At 38.9% G+C, this 11,992-nt stretch overlaps 2 protein-coding genes across 2 annotated transcripts; one reads left to right on the forward strand and one right to left on the reverse strand.

Moving 5' to 3' along the window:
- Positions 1-280: 280 nt before the first annotated feature.
- Positions 281-5,672, forward strand: LOC137136729 (D-amino-acid oxidase-like). The gene is made up of 11 exons (XM_067522394.1): positions 281-426; positions 774-994; positions 1,078-1,192; positions 1,521-1,597; positions 2,034-2,099; positions 3,128-3,182; positions 3,332-3,436; positions 3,527-3,609; positions 3,826-3,943; positions 4,492-4,590; positions 4,674-5,672. The coding sequence occupies exons 2-11, from the start codon at positions 801-803 to the stop codon at positions 4,797-4,799; spliced, it is 1,038 nt and encodes a 345-aa protein (XP_067378495.1). The 5' UTR covers positions 281-426; positions 774-800; the 3' UTR covers positions 4,800-5,672.
- A 9-nt stretch (positions 5,673-5,681) lies between these two features.
- svopa (SV2 related protein a) lies at positions 5,682-11,927 on the reverse strand. The gene is made up of 16 exons (XM_067522393.1): positions 11,690-11,927; positions 10,450-10,607; positions 10,271-10,356; positions 10,090-10,188; positions 9,338-9,409; positions 9,077-9,201; positions 8,931-8,994; positions 8,654-8,779; positions 8,427-8,555; positions 8,266-8,339; positions 8,079-8,155; positions 7,683-7,787; positions 7,117-7,228; positions 6,944-7,025; positions 6,744-6,833; positions 5,682-6,661 (listed from the first exon to the last, which is right to left on the reverse strand). The coding sequence occupies exons 1-16, from the start codon at positions 11,722-11,724 to the stop codon at positions 6,449-6,451; spliced, it is 1,647 nt and encodes a 548-aa protein (XP_067378494.1). The 5' UTR covers positions 11,725-11,927; the 3' UTR covers positions 5,682-6,448.
- Between the last annotated feature and the right edge of the window lie 65 nt (positions 11,928-11,992).

Here is an 11,992-nt window from a genome sequence, read left to right on the forward strand (position 1 = left end):
TTTTATCCAACCCCCCTTTTTTTTCAAAAACGTTTTGAAGAGTTGCTTGAAGTGTTCTTGGTATAGGTGTCAAACATCATTTTTTAAATACACTTTCTGTGACATTTTACACAAATACAAAAATAATTTGCATGTACGAAATATGTTGAATTATTATCAGCCTGATAATAGCTAGAGATAAAGCTAAAATGAAATACCGAATCATTGTTTGTTATATAGCCGTGCTTAAGTTCATAGGACAAAAACAAAATGTGCTTGAGGAGTAAAAATCGCTATGCATGTCACGTGACGATCGTGTAGTTTCTTTACGTTTTGGTTTGATAGTTAGTCGCTTTGATAGAGCTCAGTTGCAGACGGGCTGTCTCCGCCTCTGGCCCATGTGACAGCAGCTCTGCTCCTGCAGTGGTGCCGAAAGCTCGTCTGAAGGTAAAGTATAGCCAAACTTTTTCGAAAAACTATACCAATTGTACAGATTTGAGTGGATTATGTGTATTCGTTTAATCACGCAGCACTCACATAAGTGTTTAGCTTTTAGAAATGCTGCTTCGCTAATCTAAAATGCACATGTATCATCTTTGTTACATAATATACTACTCTGCCAGTTTAAACTGGCCAAATAACAAACACAGCTGTGGGCTCGTTTCAGACGATTGCACCAAGGGTGGATTTTATTTTGACTGACTAAACTTTGCAAACTTTAAAATGTTACAGCGTTTGATTGGTCGATTGTGACTTTTTTGTACTTGTGTTTTTTCTTTGCCTGTATGGGTTAGTCTAAGGTTTCATATATAGTGTCAGACATGAGGGTGGCGGTGATTGGAGCTGGAGTTATTGGTCTGTCAACAGCTCAGATTATTTATGAACATTATCACTCAATCGTCAGTCCTCTGACCATCGAGGTGTATGCAGACCGCTTCACTCCGCTGACCACTAGTGATGGAGCTGCTGGCTTCTGGCAGCCTTACTTGTATGACAGGGGCAACGTGCAGGAGACGTAAGTGCAATCATTGCAACTGCCTTCTTCTTTATCTTCAAAAAGTGGCCATCATTTAATTCTGCGTTTGTCTTTAACTCCAGAAAATGGAATAAAGAAACATTTGACTACTTGCTGAGCTGCCTCAGCTCACCGAAGTCCATAAAAATGGGAATATTCCTTCAGTCTGGCTATAACCTGTGCACTGAACCAGCCCCTGTGAGTAGCACTATGTTCTTGGATCGTAAATTTTGCACAAACCTTTTCAACCAAGGACAAAGGTCATGTGCAATGATTAGTCAATGAAAGTTACAGTGTAATTTATTAATTTATGAATTCATTACATGCCAGTGCAATTACTGCACAAAGATTTGGACCCGGAAACATTGGAAAAAAATGATAAGAGAGGTCTCACTAAGGGTTAGGTTACACTCAAACTCAGGGGTTAGTCAGGATTCTGTATCTTGAATGCAAAATAACACAGACAAGACATTTTTAGTGAATAATTGATGCAATAATTGATGCTCATAGTTGTTTCTGATTGCAGGAGCCCTCTTTTAAAGATACTGTCTTGGGCTTCAGACAGCTGACAGAACGAGAGCTGCAGATGTTCCCTGGATACAAGTAGGTTCTCTCTGAAACTGTCATGAAAGCAGAACATCTAGAAAATGTAAAAAGACAACAAATATTTAGTAGGGTAACTAGAAATTTGTATGTCATGCCAATTATTTCACCCTCCACACATGGGAACACAGGACACTACAGTTTTTCATAGCAAGACACTTTTCAAAAAACAGAGAAAGCCAAAGGGAAAAGTCACATTTTAACATTACACTAGTAATACTACACTACACAAATTCTAATAAAATCCTAATAAATGACTCCCTCAAATACAAGACTTTCCACAACTAATAGTTAACAAGTCACAGTAACTCTTTGCATATTCATAAGTAATCAGAGTATAAGTTCTGTTGTTATATTAATAACCAATGTATTTATGATTGCATAGTACTGGTTGGCTTTCTCTCTCTAACTTGTCTGTGTTTTTAAATATCTACAGTTTTGGGTGGTTCAACACTGCTCTTATGGTGGAAGGTAAAACCTACTTACCTTGGCTGATGGATTGGTGAGTGATTACCTTATGTCTTAAATGCCTTTGCATGTTGTTTTTTTTCCACATTTTCCCCCATAATTTCTTAAGCCCTCATTTGCACCCGCGTAGAACCTATTTGCAACATTATTAATAATGATTAACTAATAATGTATAGCCCAATTAAGCAATTATTACTTGTGATATAATATTTGTATTCATTTGTTACATTTTCTCAGTTTTCAAATTTCAGTTAAGCTAGTTTGTGTAAACTGTTTACCTTTGTTAGAAGTGGTGGTTACTAACTTATAGCTAACTCCTACCATGCATTGTGCACACATAGGGTAAAAGGCTAACTTAGACGGCTGCTGGGTAAAAGAAATGACCCAGGTTTTTTAATATTATCTTTTCCAACTGACACACTAAATAGTCTTTATAGAATCCCCCATAGCATGTAGGCAATAAGAATAATTTGGTCTCAGGCCCAGATTATACAACTCCAATTCCAAAAAAGTTGGAAAGAAGTGAAAATGTAAATAAAAACTACATGTAATGATTTGCAAATCTCATCAACCCACATTCACAGTAGAACATAAAGAACATATCAGATGTTGAAACTGAGAAACTGAGCAACACATCTCAAAAACACATCTTATGTTCTATTTTGAATAAAATATGGGTTGATGAGATTTGAAGGTTTGAATCCCTGTCCAGCTGCAGCTGTTCTGTGTGGAGTTTGCATGTTCCCTCTGTGCTTGCGTACGTTTCCTCTGGGTCCTGTGGTTTCCTAGTCCAAAGACATGCATGTTAGTTTAAGTGGTAAGTGTGAATGTCTGTGTATGTCTCTCTGTGTTTAACCTAAGATAAACTGGCAACCTGTCCAGTGTTTTCCCTGCCCTTGAAAAGAATGAAAACTGGGATAGGTTCCCCCTGCTACGCTGAACAGTATAAGCAGTTAGGGGCAATGGATGCATGAATGGATGTTTTCAAGTAAAAAAATTTATATTTTTAAAAAACAGTTTTCTTATGTTCATATCATACTTCTGGTTTTGTGTTATTTCCAGGTTGCAAAAAAGGGGTGTACGATTTTATCATAGAAAAGTTGAGTCATTCAAGGAAGTAAGTGATAGTGTCAGTTTTATAGTTACTTTATGATTTTATGCTTATTTAGATCTGCTCTTTATACCCAGTAAAGTACTAAATCCCAAATTTTTATTTCAAGAAAGACTCCCAAACTCTTATCTAATGCAATACTTGTTTTCTCTTAGCTGGCAGAGACTGGAGCAGATGTGATCATAAACTGCACTGGGGTAAGATCTGGAGAGCTCCAGCCAGACCCAGACCTGAAACCAGGTCGTGGTCAGATAGTGAAGGTAAGGCTGAACAGGTTGTCTAATAATATATTTAACTATAAAGGCACAGTGGAAGTAGTGGTGGAACAGTGTTATTCATTTCTGTTTCAGGTGGATGCACCATGGTTAAAGCATTGGATTATTACTCACAATTTTAAAACAGGAGTCTACAATTCACCATACATCATTCCAGGGTAATGTTGGGTGGTAGTATAAAAATACAAGTTCAAATAATGCATCTTTCTGTGCTGTGCTGGACCTATGGTGTAAATAATTTTTAACATTCACCCAAACTATGCACAATGAAGCACTGTGCTGTACATTGGTGGGGGCTGGTTTGGGAGGATACACTGCAGTGCAGACTGAAGGTAGGAGAGTTTTTTTTGAGCAAGCAACATTTGTGTCTGCAGGAGTCGTCTTGTGACAGTCGGTGGGACTTTCCAGGTAGGAAACTGGAGTGAACAGAACAACTCCACTGACCATAAAAAAATCTGGGAGGAGGCCTGCCAGCTTGAGCCTAGCCTCAAGGTGAGATGTTATCAAAATGCTCTTTGTGGAACAGGCAATAGTAGACTGGGTCTCAACAGGGTTTTACGGTGTGGCTTTTCTAGCACAAAAAAAAGTTACATTTTGCATTTCATATATTTAGAATACTTATATTGTAATTCTAATCTCAAGTTAGCAGTGAAAGAGAAAACATTGATATTAAGCTAATTATATTATAAAATAATGCACTCCAATTTGATGTAATTCAATTGGAGGGTAGCTGTAGCTCAGTTGGTAAGGTAGTCGCCAACGGACCACAGGGTTAGTGGCTCGATTCCCGGTCCCTCCTGTTGGAATGTCCTTGGGCAAGACACTGAACCCCAAGTTGCTCCCAGTGGCTCAGGTGAGCACCTTGCATGGCAGCTGTCATCAGTGTGTGTGAGTGGATAATTGAGAAGCAACATTGTAAAGCGCTTTGGAGAAAAGTGCTATATAGGCAGCCATTTACCTTTACATATTTTCTTCAATTTCAAGAAATGTTTGAGGTTGAACTTTGGAAATGATCATGTCCTATTATCCTCTAACTTCAGCATGCCAAAATAGTACACTCCTGGGCTGGACTCAGACCTGTTCGCAGCAAAGTTCGGCTAGAGAGGGAGACTGTACAGTCTGGTTCAACTGCAGTAGAGGTAAACGTTAACAGCTAAGCATTTGCAAACAGTAAAATAAATGCTCGTTATTAAAATGCTAAGATTTGTATGCTCCCATTGAGGTGATACACAACTATGGTCATGGAGGTTTTGGACTCACCATTCACCGAGGATGTGCCCAGGAGGCAGCAAGGCTATTTGGTCAGATTGTGAAACAGAAGGGCAATGGTCCAAAGGCTCAGTTATAAATTAATATCCTAGAGTAGTTTTTAATGCACACCTCTTAAATTTTAATATCACTGGCTTGCATCTGGTGTTGCAGACTGTTGTCTACATTTTCATTTAAAGCAAACTATGGGGGTAATGATATCACTGTATACAATGTGAAAGAAGAGACACTTTTCTTATAATATTTCAAAACTAGACGAACTTTATGTTAATGACTACAACAAATACATCACTCATATTTTTTTTAATTAATAAAGTGAATTCATTGTTTTTTTGCTCTTTTTTTGAAAGATTATTTACTACAGTATCATACACTTTTACATTCAGTGCATTGGCAAGGATCTGTGTACACACACTTAATGCATCACTACATCTCAACACTGGCAGGTAAGAGTCGGCTTGCTGGACCTGTGATAGTTGATCTATCTTTTTTTAACACAATGTTTGCTCAGTGTGTTACTTTTGGAACCACAATGGACAAAGTCTGTTTCCACATTACATTTGTTACAAAAGCAAAGACAACAACTGAACCAGGTATCGATACATTATTTACAGATAGACAGAATGCATCATTCTCCTCAATGGTTGTGAGTGCATGTGTAGGTCTTTACGTGCAATCTCAGTCAAGTAAAATAGAGCAAGAGATGGTTTATAAATTTTAACACCACATACTTTTAAAATCATGTACTTTTTTCCTAACTAGAGTGAATCAAATTTGGTTGATAAAAACAATAAAACATCTGCATTAAATTATTAACAACTGCAGTCCAGGATCTGTGGACCATGTGCCGTTTCCTGAAAAATTGTCTGTTATGATGTCACAAATGTTCTGATGATGGCGCTGGCAGATTTGTCAGCTTCTTAATAATAAAATTAACACATAATGATCAAGACATGAGGTGTATTTTGTTATAACTTGTGTATTACCTGCTTTTTTCTTTATTTCTTTGCCCATGAATCAAATATTGACGTTACAAAAAACATATTTAACACAAGATTTACATAAGATTCTCCCTGTAAGTCCTTTCACCTCAGAAATTAATCTCAAACTAAGCAGCTTTATTTGATAGTACTTCAATTGAACGTTGCACCGTTTATAAAGCTGAGGTTGTCATGACTGTATTTTAATAGGCATTTTGTAAGAGACAATATTCTTTATGCTTTCCTTATCTATGTCCAGCATTATAAGAGAAGCAGCTTTTTCTTAGGGTTTAGAGTAGTTTTCCAAACTACATAATGAATTGGTATTTTTAAGGTTCTGAACAGAAGCTAGTTGTTCAAAGCTTGCTCCTAACACATTCAGCCTCTTTATTTCCCTTTGCTTGTCTTTCATTAGCATAGCTGACTTCAAATACTTTGAACTAAAACTTGCAAACTTCCAGTGCGTCAACTAAATGTTGCTCTTGTGAATGTCATTTGCTCTTTCCAGTCACCGTGTGCAGATATATAGGGGCTAAATTTTGACAGCAATGGTGTTTAAGGATTACAAGAACAGTGAGATGTTGTAAAAATGTGCTGCCTGGCTCTCTGTGGCCACATTGATGACTAAACAAAAGAGTCAGAGTTTGGGACTGGAGATGGACACAGACGCTTGTTCAGCTTTCTTGCATCTCCTTGCCTCTTTTCTTCACTACGATCGCCCCTTATTAATGTTCCAGCCAGTCTGTCCTTAGCTCTGAGAGCCTGAGCTAGAGTGAGGGATTCCCCCGGAGCTTTGGGAGGACGCCCGGCCCATCATCTCCTGCCCCCACTCATGGTGGCTGGACTCCTGCAGACCCCGTCCTGTTGTCTCAATTGGCAGTGCACAGGAGGCGATGGCAGCTAGGAGGCAGCAGCAGCAGTACACTGAGAGAGCCAGGTATACAGAGGACTCCAGCATCACCTGAAGAAAGAGCCATATAATATTATATAAAAATATTATCTTAATGCTGTGCTATATTTGAAAATTGTTCACTGGATGTTACCTGTGCCACAAAAGGTGTAATGAGGGCACCAATTCTGGCCATTCCACTGCTTGTTCCCAGACCTAAAGCTCTGGTTGCTGTTGGGTACACCTGCAGAGTTTCAGAAAATACTGAAGAGCTGCTGTTATTCTAGATATAACAACACATTCTTTAATATCTTTTTATTTAATATAATACTTCTTTTTTGTTGAATATCTTACTTCTGGTGTGTACACATAAGCAGCCTGGAACCCTCCTGCAATAAAGGCTCTGGCTATGAATATTAACACCATCATGGATACTCTGTGAGACATAAAACAGGGGCAATATTAATGGATAAACGGGATGTACAAGTCCTAAAACGTTTAGAAAGGCTACATTTGGATGACCTTACCTCCCAACACAACCATAAAGTGGAATGATACACAGCGAGAAGACAAGGAAACACAGTGCCATAGTTCTTCTTCTTCCTAATCGATCAATAGCCCACAGTGTCACCAGCAGTCCTATGCAACAGAAATATAATCAATGGGTTTACTTAAAGTGTATATTTGAAATACATAATGATAAATTTGTTTATTAATATGTAACAAAAGCGCAAGTGGAATGTTAATGATGGCTTTTACATGCCACCAGGACCTTTACACACCTAAATGGAAAGCAGCCTTCATAAAAGGAGCATCTTCCCAGTATGTGCTCTGTGTAAAGGATCTTTATATTTCCCTGGTCTGTTCTTAAAATACAATAAATGTAGTAACAGGTATAGCATACATGTATACTGAATGTATTATATAAAACTAATATTGCTGTTATTTAAAAATAAATACTTTTGCTTTCTTTAAAAAACTAACTAATAGTCTATGTATTCAACAAAATAATAATTACAATGTACAGCAATAAAAAAAACCTAGCAAAATTAATAAATAATAAATAAAATTTGAAAATATTTTAGATGTGTACCTGGAAATTCAGATAACGTTGTCCACAACAGGTCTTTGTAGTCATCGGAGTTCAGATATTTACACTCCAAGCTGCATCGGGGCTCCATCTTGTTATCTTTGGACACTAGAGGGAGATATAAAACAAAAAAAGTATAAGTGTGAGCCCAGCACTGCCTCAGTCTACTCTGTGTGATGCCAGTACATTACACTTTACATTGGATTTGTCATATCAGGAAAAGTGCAGATGCAACTGATAACATTAGGAGCTGCTCGGTTCCAGCCTATTCCTTATAAGCTATTGTTTTCTGTTACACCTGAGCTTTTCCTGTTAAGACATCAAATGCTTAAAATGAAACACGTTTATGGTGTGTGACTGAATGAATGGGGGCCTCTGATAAGTCAAACGAGCACTGACCTCCACATACACCTCCCTCCTGAAACAACTCTGTGGTCAGAAGCACCAGTCCATAGTAGGAGAAGGCATTTGCAAACCTGAGGAAACACAGAATAACACACTATAACAGGCAATGTGAATATAATGTGTCTCTGCAGAAAATCAGTGTGTAGTGAGTGAGGATATGACTGGGAATCACTCTGTTTACCAAATAAACCACAGCAGAACTGTCGTCCAGCAAAAGCGTGATGAAAACAAGTCCTGAATCTTCCCACGATCCTCCTAATTAAAAAAAACAGAATACACAAATGACTATATATGGTGGTCATACATGAATGATTTCATTCGTTCTGCAGAAATAAACCATACTTGTCTGGCAGCGACTAGTTTTCCCAGAGGCATAGGTGCTCCATTCTCTGTAGCGATGCGCTTCAGTGTGGCCAAAGCTTTTTCCTGATTTCCAGTCAGCACATCATATCGTGCACTCTCTGGTAGCCACTGCTCCCATCCACCCCCACCAAAAAAACAGGCATATTTTGGTTAGGCTGTCATTTGTATCACAATTAAGCATTCAAGTATGAATACTACATACTCACAAAACACAGGAGGGCAAAGATGAAGAGAGGAATAGTAGAGAGGCCAAGTAGCCATCGCCAACCCAGAGTTGGCATCACCAGGATTGCTAAAAGAACCTCAAACACAGTGCCCAGTGCCCAAAATATCTGCAAGGCAACAGCAGTGAACAAAATATGTCGGACCAAAGGACATTTTTCTGAAATACATTTCTGCTAGCAAAAGCCTGCTCAGCATTACAAGGCTCTGCAGCAATAATTGTATATATTTTAGAAGGACTATGGCTAGTTGGTTTCATACCTCAATCAGTAGGATGCATGTTGCTCTGGACCTCATAGGCAGAAATTCAGCATACAGTGTCACCCTTATAAGAAAAGACATCTTACTATTAAACCAAAGTTAAAACATTTATGTTAATTTAAAAAAGATAAGGGGGGTTTACTCACGACTGTGGTGCTCCTCCAATGCCAAAGCCCACTAGTGCCCGGAGGACCAGGATCCACCCATAAATAGGTGCAAATGCACTCAACAGGCCATAGAACATAGTCCATAATACGCTCAACTTCAGACCCTATTTTATTAGAAGAAAAAGAGCAGCTAAATATACTATGGTGAGCTGATAAGGCAAAAGTTAAACTTTGAGCACCTATAAACTGAAAATAACTTTGCCTTATAGGAAACAAAAATATGTCCAGACACTAACTTACAGTTTTTCTGCCATATTTGTCGGATATATTTCCCCAAAGAGAGGAGCTAATCATCATCCCAATAAACACGGCCTGCATCAGTAAAAAAAAAAATTGGAAAGGGCATCTTGGAGCAACTTAAATGTGAATTATATATATATTTTAAGGCACATAATTTGATACATTTCCATCCTGTCATGCATATTACAAACTAAAAATAGTGCTGCAGCATTTTGTTTTAATGTGAACCACTACAAGTCATCTGTGTAATAAATTTAGTAAATTCTGCTGGATAGAAAGAAAGAATAAAAAAAAAAGGTGGAATTTACCAAATGAAGATATTTAAAGATACTCTCAAAATGTAAACAGGGCTTAAACACCCATTCAAAATAAGATATTGTAACACATATCTAGTGACACTTTAAAACATTAGAAGTTCTTGTGTTTTTTCACCTTTTTATGGTTTAATACAACCACTTATTCAATCAACCTCTTGGTGGGTTTAAATTTGTGGTGGACAGGGGTCCGCATGAGAAAAATATAATGCTGACCATACAGAAAACACAGAGCATCACATCTTGCCGCAGATGGGGTCGTTGCATACTGGTCAGAATGTCCCGTCCCTCACACCATTTAAATCACCAATGCTGTAATACTGTTGTGGGTGAGTAGTGTATTTCAACAATAATCCCTAAGCACCTAATCAATAATTATCAGGACAGCCATTTAGCACTGCAAGACAGTGCACTTTACAGGCATTAAAGAGATCATACCGATGTAAGCAGTGCCACTTCGAGGCTGGGCAGCCTCCACTCACAGTGGAGCTGTGGGCCTAAGATGCTGAGGATCATCATCTCCATAGCATCAGCCATCTGTGCAAATGGAAAACCCAGACACATTAGCATAGACACTTTAGCTTGTATTTTGTCATTTAAATTAAAGAAAAGTGCTCACCCAGGACAGACCAGTGAGGATGGAAAGCTTCCACTGAAACGTTCCAAAGCCAATTGCCTCCACTGCATCTTCTACCATAAATGTATCTGAAAGGACAAGAAATGTGGAAATCCAGATGACCACATGCAAGAATGAGCCTGATAGTAAAGACTAAGAACAGTCAAAATGCCATACTGTACCATCAGTTGGATTGGCAAACTCCCGAGGTACTGGAGCTTCCTCTGCAAGTCCCACAGACTCCACATCAGTGTGCTCTGCAATCCTAAGAACCTGTTCTCTATTCTCGCCATCCTCCTCAGAACGTGTGCTCTCACCTGTCCGTCGGAAGCGGACAACACTACAAACAATTTAAATAAAGCTCATGAGAATTAATACACTCTATCTAAATCCTGGCTGATCAGAGGAGTTTCAGAAGGGCCAGAGAAAACCGAGAGAGTTGGCGGCTGTTGCCTAGGTGATACAAGCTTTTTTTGGCTGTAATTTTGTGAATGGGTGGTAATATCATCCTATGGGTGAACAATGTCAGGTCAACTGACAGCTCTGCACACTATGCTTTACTGCTTGTCATTCTTATAAAGGACAAATACCCAGAGATATGCATATTTGCTGCAGATGAAAGGTATAATCTTCTCCCATGTGTTGATAATAGATGGTTCTTTAATGATGAAACTTGGAGGTGTCAGTGATATCCTAATCACTGTAATTAGATTACATAACCTACTTGCAATGAAAAGTATCAGTCCAGAATTGTATGTTGTTCAATGTAAACCACTATAATTTTCATTTTTGAGCTCTTTACACAGAGACACATAAAAACCAATGTAGCAACACTGGAACACCCCTGAATAGCCAGGTCTTTTTTCAGAAAATATATATGTCATTAGCTTAATTCTGGAGGAAGTCTATTCACTATTTATCTGTATGTCTTTTGAGGGATAGTATAGACCAGCCCTTAGCTGGAGACTACTGTATGTATAGAAGGGTTAAAATGAACCACCTTAGGTAGCTCCTGAGTCATGACAGGAAACACAATTACTAGTTACGACGAAAACAAAAATACAGGCTCTGAAATCCGAGTAAACATACTTTTGACAAATAGGCTACATAAAACCAAACTAGTCCTGTTAGGAAAACGACTGTAAACAAACTGCACAGCTACCGTCCTTGAACAGGCAAGTTTTTTCTTTTGCCTGAAAAGCACGTCTAGATAATAAGATGGACTATGTGTCGTAATGAAATGACAGCTGTTTTTTAGGGGGTGGGGGGGGATTCTTGGGATGTTTATGGTCCAGCGAGCTAACCAAACAAACACAATGCGAAGCCGTCCGATGACGACGCGTCAGCCCAACGTGCTGTCATGGTTGAAAACAGGCTGACTAAAACAAAAAGGCGTTCATTTCCAGAAGGTGATCTACTCACGGGAGCTGTCTCAGTTGGAAAAGATCCTCGTCCATTTTGGTAATTCGTGGCTGATGCTCCGTTTGGCCTCATCGCCGTTTACATTATTACGACGAGCGGCGACTTCAGCACTGAGGAGAGCGACCTGCTCCAGTGTCCGCTGCCAGCCAATAAGAAGCCACCGTCAGCCGAATCACAGCACCAGACACCGAGAGAGGGGGAGTGGATGAGAAGACTTATAATCAGTCACACTGACAGCTGATTAGCTATGGGACATTACTACAGTGGGACGGGCACTAAAGACTGATCAAGAAAACATGGTGT

Source organism: Channa argus, chromosome 11 (genome assembly GCF_033026475.1).
Source record: "Channa argus isolate prfri chromosome 11, Channa argus male v1.0, whole genome shotgun sequence".
Lineage (NCBI taxonomy): Eukaryota > Metazoa > Chordata > Actinopteri > Anabantiformes > Channidae > Channa > Channa argus.